Source organism: Felis catus, chromosome C2, assembly GCF_018350175.1.
Source record: "Felis catus isolate Fca126 chromosome C2, F.catus_Fca126_mat1.0, whole genome shotgun sequence".
In the NCBI taxonomy this organism is placed as follows: Eukaryota; Metazoa; Chordata; class Mammalia; order Carnivora; family Felidae; genus Felis; species Felis catus.
The window spans coordinates 2,074,350-2,088,467 of NC_058376.1; the positions used below are offsets into that span (position 1 = coordinate 2,074,350).

Consider the following 14,118-nt stretch of genomic DNA (forward strand, 5'->3'; position numbering starts at 1 on the left):
CTCCCAGGAAGCAAACCTACCCCACGCCTCCTCCGGCCAGGCCAGATTTGGGATTTCAATACGGATTTCCAAAAGCTGAGATTTTTCTGAGCCCCCTTCAGGCCAATAAGCGGACCGTGTGCCTCGGGGAGGGCTGGAGCTGACCCCGGACGAGGATGTCCCTCCCCAGGGAGAGCCGCAGAGGGCAGGGGGGCCTGGGGCTCGAGGGAGGTCTGGGCCAGGTGGTGATGGCGACAGCCGGTCCAGGGACAGCCGGCCGAGGGTGCCACACAAAAATGCAGGCTCTCCAGCTAAATCTGAATCACAGGTGAACCACGGGTGCTGTTTTTAGTATATGTGAACCCCAGATACTGCACGGAACGTACACTAAAGGGGTATTTGTCGTTCCCCTGAAATTCAGATTCAAAGCGGTGTCCTGCACTCCCAGAGAGGGGTCGTGGGGAGACGAGACCTTCTTAGGGCCAACGGGGGGCGGGGCCTCTGATTTTATCTGAGATTTGACACAAGGCAGAAAGAGACCCCACGGGCTGGGGTGGCCTGCCGGGGGGCGGGCAGCCCTCGGGCAGGGTCGGCAGAGGGCACTGGTGGGTGGTCATCTTGGGGGCTTATTCCACAGGTGCCTCCACACAGGAGAGGGGAGGCCGGCCCGGGATGGTTACTTTTATGTGTCAACCGGGAGGATGTTTCTGGATGAGATTAACACACATCACAGGAGTCTGGATAAAGCAGGTGGCCTTCCGCAATGCAGGGGCCTCACCCAATCAGGTGAAGGGAGGAATGGAACAAAAGAGCAGCCTCCCGGGCAAGGGGGCAAGGTCCGCCTTCAGACCGGAACGCACCTTCGGCCCTGCCAGGTCTCCCCCCGGCCGGTGGCCCTCAACAGCCGCTGAAATCCTCCGCACCCGGTCCCTGTGACAAAGCTCTTGTCTCTGCACATCCCGTCCTGGTGGTTTTGATGCTCTGGAGAGGCCCGGTGAACACAAGACGCTAACAGGCAACGGCCCGCAGGAGTCCCACTTGCCACTTCCTGATCACCGAGCCTCAGTTTACGCCAGCTGGGCGCCACCCCACGCAGCTTCTCTCCCCCTGGAGTGACCCAGACGTACACCAGCGGCCTCTCTGCCAGGCTGGCGTTGCTGTGTGTCTGGCTCGCCATGGGGGACGAGCCCAGGGAGGAAGGAGGCAGGTGACAGCGGCACATACAGTGGGAGCCACCTCATCCTGCCGGGGACTTTGCAAGCAAACGGTGCCTCCGCGTCCTTGGCACAGAATCTGATCTCCGTTCTACGGGGTGGAAACACAAAAGTGTAAATCAAGATCTGTTTAAATTACAAATGCAAGCAAGAGGGGAAGTGGAGAGAACACTAAAATATTTACATCCTTTCAAATAAGCTCTCCTGGTTTTTGTCCGTTGATGAGCATTTGCAAGGCGGCCTGCGCTTTCCCACGAATTTGCACGTGGTTTGACGTGGCCACCTTCTTGTCACTTTGGCAGCTGAGCCGCATGTCACCGAGGTGGTATTCTGGAGTGTGCCGGGCTGGGCGTCTTTTGTTAACCCGTGGGACTCTCAACCGTCTTTACGGCGGTAAATAACTTGAAGGACGTGTTGGTACAGCTGCAGTTCTCTTGGGGTCATTTCTCCAAAGTCGCGATTTCCGGGAGAAACGTCCGTGAAAATTTCTGCACGGACTTCTCACTCCCAGGGCTCCCTCCTGAAGCCCGGACGAGGCTCGGCACGACCAGGGTGCGGGATGACACCTGTCCCGTCAGCCAGGCCAACGCGGGGCTTCGCCCATTTCACCATCCGCCAGGTCAGCACGTGGAGCGCCCTGGCAAGGTCGCGTGTTCACCGCGGTCGACACTCGACACTTCCGGCGCGATGGGCTCCTCTTCCGGGCACCTCTTAACCTCGGCACCACCAACATCCCCCTCACCCTCTGCCATACATGCACATGTATACCTCACATACATGCATGTCCCCCCCAGGCATACATGCCTGCACACACGCACACACACACACAGACATACGCACCTGCACACACACACCCATGCACATCCCCCTCACAGACACACCCACTCATGCACACACACATATCCACCCCATGCACACACGTGCACATGTATGCACACACACACCTCATATACATGCACACCCACACCCACCCACACACGTGCACACACCCCCACATACTCCCTCCACATACACACATACCCACTGATGCACATGCACATGTCCACCCCATGCACACATATGCACATATACGCACATACCACTTCACATGCACGCACACCTACATACACCCACACACATGCACATCCCCCATACATACATAGACACCCACTCACGCACACACACATGCACACACATGCACATACACATACATTCCACTCAAACACATATTCACTCATCCACACATGCCTACACACACGTACACGCACCCATGCATATACACCTGCATGTGAACACACACCCATGCACACGTGCATATACATTCTTACATTTGTGCAAATGCACATATACCCCACAGCTGTGCACACACACACGCACACAGGTGTGTACACACCTTCCAGGCCCTTCTAGCCAGGGACCGTGTCTTGGGCATGTCCCCAAGGTGCCCTGGGAGCTCCCAACGTTCCCCAGGGTGTAGGTGCTCCAGATGCTCCCCACTTTCTCCAGGGTGTACATGCTCTAAGTGCTCCCCAACCTTCCCCAGGACAGGTGCCCGAAGTGCTCCCCAACCTTCCCAGGGTTCACGTGCTCCAGGTGCTCCCCGACCTTCCCCAGGGTGCAGGTGCCCCAAGTGCTCCGCACCGTCCCCAGGGCAGGTGCCCGGAGTGCTCCCCAGCGTCCCCTTCTCTAGTTGTATGTTGCTGAGAAGACCGTCCAGCGGGACCGTGGAGTGCACACATTTCCTGTCAGATGGAGCGGGGTCAAGCCCTGTTTCTTCTCTTTACTGTTTGAACTCGAGCAAGTAACCGAACCCCTCAACCTTGGTCTCCTGGGGTCCCTCACATCTAAAATAGGGGACCCCTCATCCCCAGGGCTGCAGCATGAGGACGTGGTATGGCCGCTGCGTGGCCCGGGGCGCCATTCCTGGACACACGAGTAGGCAACGGTTGGACCGGCCTCGTGGCCACTTACCTGCCCAGGTGTGTTTTCCTAAACAAACTTGGATCACGTAAAATCACTTTTGAAAGAGAAAGACAGGCTGTCCTACTTCTGAACATAGATTCCTTGTCTTAAACCACATGCTAGCAAATCGGCAACACACAACGCCCAAGGGGGTTTCCCCACTCCTGGGAGGACCGTTTCGTACTGGGACAGCCTCTAAAATGATCTGTTATGATTAGCAGCTCGTAAGCGAGCCTGGAGTGAAAGGGCATCTCGGCAAGGCCCGTGGCTCCGTGACTCCGAAGCAGCTCCTTAATTTTGCCCTCATTTTTGTTTAATTTTATTTTGATTTAATTTTATTTAATTAAGACGCACGGACCATAAGTGTCCCGTTCAGTGAGTTTTGCCAATTATGCAAATCCAGACAACCAGCCCCGGACAAGGTCTAGAGTCTTTCCGGGGAGCCCCCCAGGCCCCCTGGGGCCCCGTTCCGGCCAATCCCCACCGCGCCACCTCCCGCCTCTGTCGCTGGCAAGCTTTGTCACCCTCGGGTTCCGTTCAGCGGGGTGCACACTCGCACTCCCGTGTGCCTCTGTCACTCTGCTACGTGGTGGCCACGCCTGCACTTTGCTCATTCTTATTACCGACTTTATTGTTCACTTTGTCGCTTTCTCCCCTGGTAGGACTAGCTCGTCGCTTGTGCACCCGTTGATGGGCCTCCGGGTGCTTTCCCGAGTGCGACTGCTGCAAACGTCACGGGGCGCTTGCGTGCGGCACGTGATTTCCCCTCTCTGGCTGCGTATCTAGTGGTAGAGCTGTCCCAGGACAGGCAACAGCTGGGCTTTCGGAGCCAGCCGTCCTCCAAAGGCGGGGCGCATGCGTGGTAACCAGGTAAATCGCGGTGACACCGTGCGTGCGCGGGAGTCCAGGCGGCCCGGCCTCTGGCTGAGAGCACAGGACGAGGAGGCGCCGTGTGGGGAGAGGACAGCGCGGGGACGCCTTGCAGACGGCCTCTCTGCCCGGTGGGAAAGTGCTAGAGGGTCAGTGGAAACCTGCCCGAAGCCGTCAGAGAACCTTGTGGGCTCGGCTGCCCGTAGGCACATATAAGGACCCGAGCCTGACTGGTCCTGCCTCGTCCCCAGGGAGGGAGGGCAGCAGATGCCGGGGAGAGGAACACCGCCCGCCACGTCCACCCAACAACAGGCTGGGCCCCGTGTGTCAGTCTCCTGTGGCCGCTGTCACAAATTGTCACACACTCAGTGGCCGAAAGCAACAGAAATGTATTGTCTTATAATTCTGGGGCTCGGAAGTCCCACCTGGGTCTCACTGAACCAAAGTCAAGGTGTGGGCGGGGCTGCATTCCCCCTGGAAGCTCCGGGGGAGAACCCCTTCCCTGTCTCTTCCAGCTTCTGGAAGCAAACCTCTCTTTGACTCGAGGTCCCTTCTCCATCTTCACAGCCAGGAGTGGGAGGCCCGATGCCCTCTCTCTGGATTGCTTTACTCTGGCTCCTCCCCCCACCTCGTCCACCAGCAACAATCTCGAGGACTGCAAGATGCCCACAGGGATGACACAGGATAGCGTCCCTTTCCCAAGGCCATCTGGCCAGCACCCCTAATCCCACCTTGCTGTGAGACCTGATGCATTTACAGGTTCTGGGGACTGGAGGAGGGCGTCCTTGAGGCCGAGCACTCCCAGGGGCTTTGACCCCTCCCCACTCCTACCCCTCCCGCCTGGGCCCCAGACCCCCTTCTGTGCCCCCAGCACTGGCAGAAGTCGGGTGCCGTCCTGTGCGGGCAGAGGGGCAGAGCTGCGTTCAGTCATGACCCTCAAGGTCTCACCCAACAGAGTGTGGTGTTTGCAAAGACTGACGGTCGCCCTGTGCACAAACACAAACAGTGCCTGGTTAAAACTGCCCGGCTCCTTAGATGAACTCTAAGGAGACCCCAAAACTCACACTCTTAGAGATAAGATTCGGACAAACCCTCCAATAACACCTCACACTGTCACGATTTCCTACACGTGTGGTTTTTGTGCATGTTGACCAAAAGCTCAGCACTGTCCCTTTTAATGATGAACAGAGAAATCCACAGAACACTTCAAAGAATTAACACAAAAAAAATACCTTGAAAAATAAGGGAAATCCTGGCCTCCAGGTATTCAATTATATAAAAACAATTCAATTTGGTCTTGCCATAAATTTGGAGAAGTTAAAGTTCCAGGTGTCAGAAAAAAACAGATTCTGAAATGGAATTTTTTCTATTTGGAGGGAAACTTTTTTTTTAATGTTTATTTTTGAGAGACAGAGCATGAGCAGGGTCCGAGGAGCAGAGAGAGAGAGAGGGAGACACAGAATCCGAAGCAGGCTCCAGGCTCTGAGCCGTCAGCACAGAGCCCGATGCGGGCCTCGAACTCACAAACCGCAAGATCGTGACCTGAGCCAAAGTCGGATGCTCAACTGACTGAGCCACCCAGACGCCCCTGGAGAGAAACTTTTTAAAGGTAAACACAAGAGCAGTAAATGAAAAGGGAAGACTATATATTTGTCAAATAGATATTTATATATTTTTAAAAATATCAATAAAGTTGAAATACCAGCACACTGGTACATCCAGGGCTTGACTGGTTCAAATGGCCGACACCCGAGGTCCGAGGCCGTGAGGCCCGCAGCCAAGCGGGAGCAGAGCACAGGAACCAGAGCAAAGAGCGCGAGCAAACATCCACAGCAGAGGAAATCCGAACGGTGGAAAACGGGCTTAAATTCTGATGACTTAAACCCACTTGGAATGGAATGGATGTCACAACGGCAGGTGCTCCTGGGCCCGCCGCGGTGACAGGACCGGCCCGGCCTTCCCGTGGGGCCACATAGTTAAAACCTGAGCAGAGCGGCTCCTGTCTGTCAACAAAGCAAGTCATTGGCTCCGAAAACCTCACGCTTGGTGTCCTAATTATTGTGACATCTGACTGACAGGCTGTGATTCTCGGCCCAGGGCAAGGACAGGAGGTCTGGTGTCCGTCCCGAGCCCTCGCTCCAGCAACTCCAGCGGGCAGCTCTGGAGAGACCAGAGAGCAGGGGAGGCTGGGGCGGGGCGGGGGGGCCTGGCCCCGGCTGACCACACGCAGGGCATGTCGGCACCACCAGCCCCGGGAGACGGCAGGACCCAGCCCTCCGGCCGAGCGAGGCCCACCCTGGTGGTGCCCAGGAGTGGGCGCAGAGGGGGTGCTGGCAGATGTGAGACAGCAGGAGTGCTGAGGGCCCCGGAGGGCAGGAGAGCGTGTGCCCATCCAAGGGGGCCACGGCCAGCTCACCGTGTGGATGGAGGGCACGGTGGGGGCCGGGCAGCGGTGCGGGGGGCCCGGGGGGCTCGCCGTGTGCGTGGGCTCCGACAGCCGGCCCTCGGAGGAGTCCAGCACTGAGGTGGCCGCTGTTCAGGGATGTCCCGGGGGCCTCCTCCCTTTGGAAGGAATCTCCCTGCCCTTCCGGAAGCCTGTGGGGAGGGACAGGGTGAGGAGGGGAGGGGCAGGTTCTCGGTGAGCACCCTCATCGGCCCCGGCCTCCTGGGGCTGGCTGCGAGCCGGCGGCCGGGTGGGCTTCACGAGATAAGAGGCTTTCCACAGGTGACCTCCGGGCTGCGGACTCCGCTCTGGAGCCACGCCTGCCACAGTCACCAGCTGGGCGGACACACAGTCCCCACACCTCCACACAAACGCACTCTTCCCGCTCCGGGGTTTTTGCCACACCTCAACTGCTCAGACGCCTCTGCCGGCTGCTGAGGTTTCAGAGACGGTCCGATGTCCGTCTGCCCCGACGTCTGTCTGCCGTCCACAACCAGCGGGGCATTCACCAGCCCACAGGACCTCGGGGAAGTCATCGAGTGTCCCCGCCCCCTGCCACTGCCTGTGGCCACACGCCACACCGCCCCTCCGCCCACCCCCAGGCTGTTTCTCCCTCCCTTCGCAGGCCCAGCGTCTCCAAGAGGGTCAGGAGAGCTCAGCCCAGTGGGCCTCTCGCTCTGGGACGCGGTCTCCCCACCTCCGTCGCACAGGTACCCAGCAGGCGCTAGGTGCCCGACCTGGCAGCCAGCCCTGCGCCCGCTCCCTCCAGGTCAGTGTCGGTGCCAGGGTGACAGAGGCAGACCCCGCACTCCTGGCCTTGCCGGGCCGGGCCGTGGACGGGCTCTGCTCCTCCTGGCTCCCCTGGCGCTTCGACCTGGGGTGAAACCGAGGCCCGCATCTGCTCTCTGACAGCCCTCGGGCCCGTCCTTCCCAGAGTGAGAACTTCCAGGCCTGGGCATCAGAAGGCCCAGATTCCTGCCCAGCCCAGCCCCACACAGCTGCCTCCCAAGTTGGGCATCTGTCCCCTCCAGACCTCAGAGTCTCGGCTTCTCGTCTGAAAATGGAAATATTCCCGACAGCGGCCAGGCCCCAGGGGAGTTCGCCAAGGCCGGCTGGAGAGCAGGCCGTCCCACCTGGGGCCTGGGGCTGCTGCAGGCCTCCCCGCCCACTTGCCGCAGGGCCCTGCACCCTCCTGACTCTGGTCCTGAGCTTGGGAGGAAAGCGCACACTGAGATCACAGGAACTCGTGCCCAGCAGGCGCGTTTACTGCGGGTTACGGTGATCTCGGTGACCCTCCCGCCAGCCTCCTGCCCCCACCACCCTGTCCCCAGCAGCGGTTCGTTCCCACATGGCTAACAATCTCCTGGAGCGAGAGAGCGGAGCCCGGTTGTGGTGCCATCAATCGCCTGGGGTACAGACTCTCCCCGTGGTCAACCTCAAGCTGCCATCATAATGTCGACTGGCTCACAAGATGCCCCCCAACTTAACTATTGGCCGTCGTGAGCCGGTTGGAGCCTGTACGAGCTGGCTCCCGCACCCGCGGCACCCCTCTGCCACGCCGTGGGCTCTCAGGTGTGCTGGGTCCGGAAGCTTCGGTACTGGCAAGGTCTGCAGCAAGGAGGAACGGGGGGCAGGTCTGGGTCGAGTGGGTCAGAGACGCAGATAACAGAATCCACTCCAGCCAATGTAAGCACAAAGGGGTTTATTGAGAGGTCAGAGGCAGCGGGGAGGGCAGTGAGACTTTGGACCCAGCTTCCGGGAAACAGGACTACAGAAACCATGCCAGGCTCCTGCGTTTGCCGGGAGCTGCCACAAATCCAGAACATTCCATCTCTGCCACAGTCTGCCAAAGCAGCCCTGGCTTCTCCCCAGGTAACTCAGTCCAGGATCAACGTCTCCTGTAAATGCATCTGTCGAGAACCCGCGGCAAGGGAGCCCGGGGAGCAGGTGCAGGAAAGCCGGCAGGGCTGAGGCCGGCACACAGCGCCCACCGAGCCATCTCCAGTGCTCGTGACCGGGACCCAGCTCCACCGCTCAGGCGCCCTCGCACCCCAGCCTCAACTTGGCTGATGCCCCAGCGTTCTGCTGACCCTCTGGGAGGAGCTGACCCCCTGCAGCCCCGCACAAGGGCGTCTGCATGCACACTCCTTAGACCGCGTGCGGAATCCAAGATGCCACAGGGCGGAGCCAGAAGCGCTGTGCTGTGCAGCCCCTGCTCTCAACCGCCTGACTCCCCTCCCCTGCTGCCCGCAGCCACCTTCCATTAAGAAAAGCACACCCGAGGGGCGCCCGGGTGGCTCGGTCGGCTGAGCGTCCGACTTCGGCTCAGGTCTTGATCTCACGGTTCGTGGGTTCCAGCCCCGCGTCGGGCTCCGTGCTGGGAGCCTGCTTTGGATTCTGCGTCCCCCCCTCTCTCTGCCCCTCCCCTGCTTGCACTCTGTCTCTCTCAAAAATAAATAAAGAACATTTTTTAAAATTTTTTAAAAAAGAGGAAAATACACCTGGGTTTACCCAATCGCGTGTCCAATTTAAAACCATCATCCACCCTCACTGCAGGCCAACCTGGGGACTTGGGGCCCCATGGCGGGAGGTGGCCCCTGGTTCCAGGGCTTTAGAACAGAGTCTACAAGAGGAGCCCCCAGTCCCAGCCGTGCAGGAACCCTGGCGGTGCACGTCCTGTCCTCCCCATGGAGCCCAGCTGGGGGCGCCCTCCACGCAGGGGTCTTCTGCCCAGGAGCCCACCCACCAGGGACGGCCCCCGAGTGTCCAGATGGCCCATCCCCACCACTGGGCCACCCAAGGGAGCGACCCCAAAGCCCAAAGTGGAGGCAGGCTGGGGCACCAGGAAGCCATGAGTTATCAGGCGTCCCCTCCTAGGGTCAGGTTGGGGGTGGGACTCTGGGCTCCACGAGGCACATCCACGGTAAGGCTGGGGACCAAGGGAGCAGGAAGCCTCCCCCAGCCCAACCAGAGCAGCTGGGCAGGGAGACCAGGCTCCCCGAAGGGTTCCATGAGCCTCTCACGGCCCCTCGTCACCCCTCTGGCCCTCGGGCCTCCCTAGAAGCCAGACCCCTTCCACCAACTCCCATGGGAAGGAAGGGCGGCCCCGTCACCACCCTGAGCTAGGGTGGCTGCTCCAACCTCCTGCCCCATGGGGAGCCCTGGAGTCACCCTGCCCTGACCCCCAGACCTTGTGACGTGTTACCTCCTACGGTAAACGGGCTTCACAGACTGGAATGTGTATGTGCATGAAGAGCTTTGAAGGTCCCTTGTTTGGGGATCACAGTGAGAGCCAAGGGACACCCACGTTCCATAAGGCTGTGACCCCACTACCCCTGAGACTGGCCAGCCAAGGCACCCCCTTTGTCGTGTACCTGACACTGTCACCACGGATTCTCCCTGGGAGGCCAGCTAGACCCTGCCCCACCCCGGCAGATTTAAGACGGAAGTAAATGCCCACTGGTGCAGGGCTGGGGCCGCTCAGCCGTGGGGCCCTTGGGGGCGTCCAGCGGGACGCACTCACACGTGGCAGCGAGGAAGGGGGTGGGCCCTGGCAGGGTGTCGTTAAGGGGTCCCTCAAGGGGAGGGGAAAGAGGGGAGACAATGATTGTAGCCCGGGAGAACAGAGGGCTCCCGGGGACCAGGGGGGGAGCGCACGAGCAGGAAGGAGCTTCGTGGCCCCGGAGTTTAGGGACCCGGTGGTCTTCCTTGGAGGGAGGCGTGCGCTCTGGGACACCCCCGGAAAGGCCAGGAAGGCCTGGCAGCCGGACTCTGGCTCAGGGTACGAGGGAGAGGAACTTCTGGTGCGTCCAGGGTCCTCAACAAGGGCAGGGAGGGAAGGAGCCCCCACACCCCGCGCACTCCCTGAAGAGCCACGTTTGGGTGGAATCCAGGCTCTCTGGGCTCATTCTGGCCTAAGAGGAAATGTCGAGTTCCCTGGCAGGGGACAGGCCCCCACAAAGCCAAGGCCTCCCTCACAGCACGGAGGCGCACCCACAGGACCCCGGCACGCCGCCCCCACACCTGTAGCGGGTCACCTCCATCGGGCAAACCCACAGGTGGTGAGCTCCTTGGGTGGTGGCCCCCCTCTCCCCACCACATGCACCCTGGGCGGGTGGGGCCCCTGCCCGGCTGGTCAGCCGGCAGCAGCACCTACCTTCGTCCCTGGGAGTGTCAGGCTGCGGGAGGCGGCCCTGGGCCCTGCCCCCATCCCTGCACACCTGATGTGGACGGGGGGCAGAGAAGTGGGGGGTTTGGGTGCGGGAGGGTATCTGGAAGCTGACAGCTGTTTCTTTTTAATGCACCATAACTGAAAAAATCATGACCTCGTTTGGACGAGCCTTTTGGGTCTCAGCCGGGGAATCTGAATCTCTGAATCAACACTCAGACAGGATCCCGTGTTCGTGTCCCATGTCAGATCATGTGACGCTTTCCGAGTACAGACCACCCTCTATTTTAATCCTTTCTAAGCATCTGCTCGATGAAACTTGTACCCTTTATACCTCAAGTTCATGAGCAATGTGTCCCAATTTTGTCTCCCCCCCCCAATATTTGAAGCAATTTAAAAATAAATACTCATACAAAAGACATCAAAAAATAAAACTGGGAAGACGGATCACAGTTACACAGGTGGAGGTAATGTCTGCCCCAAACATAAAGTTGTACAGGAATTAGCTCTGAGATTCCTGGTGGCAAAGGTGGAGAGAGAGGCAGAGAGACAGAGAGAGGAAGGGACAGACTTCCTGTTGCTAGAGAAAGGTAGCATCCCGTTGACTGGCCTTGAGACACCAAATCCCAGTCCTCCTGTCCTGGAGAAGGACCTGCTTTAGGCATCAGTGAGTAGAAAAGCAAGGCACAGTATCGACCCAGGATGACGGGCCTTCCCCCAAACCAGGCTCGGACAGTGGCGGGACCGAGGGCAGGGACGCACCGGTCTGGCTGCGGACACTGCCCTCCTTGACGATCCACCCTGGACCTTTTTCGGGCTTCTGTCCATGGTTTTCTCGGGTTTTGATTTTTACGATTTCTCCCCCTCTCCCCGGAGTGAAATTTCAGTACAAACGTTACTCTTAACAAACATTCTGAGAATAAACAAAGCTGTTCAAAGGTTAGTTTGAACTACGCTTTTTCACTTACCTCTCGAGAAAAACCTGGTCTCTACTACTTTGCTCTGGAAAGAGTTCTGCGGTCAGATGTGCTCAGGAACCGCTACTCGGGGGCAAGGCAACCCAGTTCTGCGGCGTAGGACTCTGCCTCCAACAGACCAGTCCGCACCCCACCCTCTGCGGGCTGACCTCACGCTCCCAGGCGCGAGCCCATTCTTCTCTGAACGCTGTTCACACCCTACGGACGCCACGGGGAAGCGGCCAGCTGAGTGCAAGGGACATGGAACGTCACGACAGGCGGCCCGGTGTTAAGTCCCGACTGGGTCGTTTCCCAACTGTGTCGTGGCGGGCGATGCCGTTTCTCCAAGCTTTGGTTTCCTGGCCCGTCAAGCGGGCCCGACGGTAACATGTTGGACTTGAAAGGCGGCGTGGTGACTAAAACACAACACGAGAGAGGGTTCTGGAAGGGTGGGGTGCTGCACAGAAGGGCTGTGGGGACCTGCCGCTCAGGGGTCTTGCAAGCAGGAGTCAGTCACCATCCTCTACAAAAGTGCTGGGGGACAGGCGGGCAGCGCGCTGCTCCGGCCAGTGGGCACTAGGGCGTGGGGCCGACGGGGTCCTTGGACGCGGGGGCGCTGGGCAGGGACTTCAGGTACTCCAGGTGCTTCCTGGCGTCCTCCTGGTTCTGGCGCACGTAGTACACGACGTAGGCGATCACCATGGTGAACCAGCCGAACATGGTGACCAGCATGGCCACGTCGGTGGTCTTGTGGTGGGTGCTGCAGAAGCTGACGCCGGAGTCGAGCGCCTGGATGAGCGGCTTGCCCACGTACTCGTCCCGCACGGCCGTGTGGCAGGCGATCTCGTCCACCGACTCGGGGTCCAGCTTCAGCTCCCACAGCGCCTCCTGCAGCGCACACTCGCAGTGCAGGGGGTTGTGGGACAGGCGGATCTTGGCGCTGAGCTTGCCCAGGGCATCCTTGGGAATCCTGCGGATGCGGTTATGAGACAGGTCCAGCAGCCGCAGGCCCCCGGCCAGGCCCGAGAAGGCAGCGGGGCCGATGGTCTCGATGGTGTTCTGGGACAAGTCCAGCTCTCTCAGCTGGTTCAGGTGCTGGAAGGCCCCGTTGGGGATGTGGGCGATCTTGTTGGCATCAAGCTTCAGGAGCACGGCGTCGGCAGGGATGTCCTTGGGGATCTCCTGCAGGCCCCTCGCGCTGCAGTGGACGGCCACGGCCCCAGCGTGGTCAGGGCACTGGCAGCCCTGTGGGCAGGAAGCGCCCAAGCGCAGGCAGAAGAGGAGGAGGAGGCAAGACCCTCCCGTGGGGCCCGGTGGGGCTGCGGGGCTCTGCTTGCCCACGGGGCCCATGCTGAGCACGCCTGGGGACACACCACAGCGTCCGCTCACTCAGTGCCGCAGAGCTGCGTTTTTCCCCACTCCCCCGGCCGCCGCTGCGCAAGCGACCATCGGACACACACACGAACTCTCGTTCCTCGCGTGCCAGGAAAAGCGGGGTTCTGTCAGTTCTAAAAGAGAGCAGCAAGCGGCATCAGTGACCGTGCTCCAGCAGGGAACCCCGGAGCGCTCTGACTTTGGGGGCATGTCACGGGCACACTGAAGCATCTGACCAGCGGGGGTCTCTGTAACTTATTTCCAGGGATTCCCAACGCCACCCAGAAGAGCAAGGACAGGTCGTGCCGACCGCTGGCTGGGTCCAGGAACCCTGGACACACCCACTGCACACCTAGGGGACCAGGGGCTTGCCCGGCCCGGCGAGGGTCCACCGCCCCCCAGCTGCTCAAGGCTAGAAACCGAGAGGACCGGGCTGCAGGGTTCTCTTAAGAAACCGTAATGCAGGGCGGCCGGATGAGCCACCGACTGGCGGCGCTCCCTCTGACAGCCCTCGGGGAAGTGTAGTAAGAGCTAAAGGTCCTCTTTGTCAGCCCCGACAGGACGGAGCACGCGGCAGCGGGGGCGGCGCCTTTTTATTTCAGTTGTGTTAGAGAAAGAAGGAAACCGAGAACAGAAAAGCCAAGCCCTGGGCGCGCGGCCGCGCTGGGGCGTGGAGTGGCGGCGCCGCGCGCCGGGCCTGGCGGGCGGGGCCCGGACCCCGCGACCCCCGCGACCCCCGCGACCCCCGGGGCGGGGGCTTTACCTGCGCGGCCGCCTCCGGACACCGTTCTGCGCGACGCTCCCGGCCGCTCGAGCCCGACCCGAGCCACACCCCGGTGCGGAGGCGACCCCGGGCCTGCGCCCACCTCTGCGGCCGCTCGGGACGCGCGCGGCTCTGCCTGCGGCTCCGCGAGGCGGGGCCTGGGGCGGGGGCGGGGCCTGAGGACGAGGGGCAGGGCCTGTGGGCGGGGCTGCAAGGGCGAGACGGGGTGGGGCCTGTGGGCGAGGCCTGCGGTGGGGGCGGAGCTGCAAGGGCAGGAAGGCGTGGAGCCGGGGGTAGGGCGGGGCTGGAGGCGGGGCTGTAAGGAGAGGTGGGGCGGGGCCTGGGAGCGGCGAGGGGGCGGGGCTGTGAGGCACCATGGGGCGGGACCTGGGCGGAGTCTTGGATGGGGC

The 14,118-nt window shown here is 60.7% G+C and overlaps 1 protein-coding gene across 1 annotated transcript; it reads right to left on the reverse strand.

Annotated features, from left to right (window-relative positions):
- Window positions 1-8,134: 8,134 nt before the first annotated feature.
- LRRC3 (leucine rich repeat containing 3) lies at window positions 8,135-13,853 on the reverse strand. The gene is made up of 2 exons (XM_023238648.2): window positions 13,709-13,853; window positions 8,135-13,079 (listed from the first exon to the last, which is right to left on the reverse strand). The coding sequence occupies exon 2, from the start codon at window positions 12,919-12,921 to the stop codon at window positions 12,148-12,150; it is 774 nt and encodes a 257-aa protein (XP_023094416.2). The 5' UTR covers window positions 12,922-13,079; window positions 13,709-13,853; the 3' UTR covers window positions 8,135-12,147.
- Window positions 13,854-14,118: the final 265 nt, after the last annotated feature.

Bases quoted from the DNA above. Each gene is read 5' to 3' on its own strand.
- LRRC3 (XM_023238648.2), bottom strand. From the start codon at position 12,921: ATGGGCCCCGTGGGCAAGCAGAGCCCCGCAGCCCCACCGGGCCCCACG.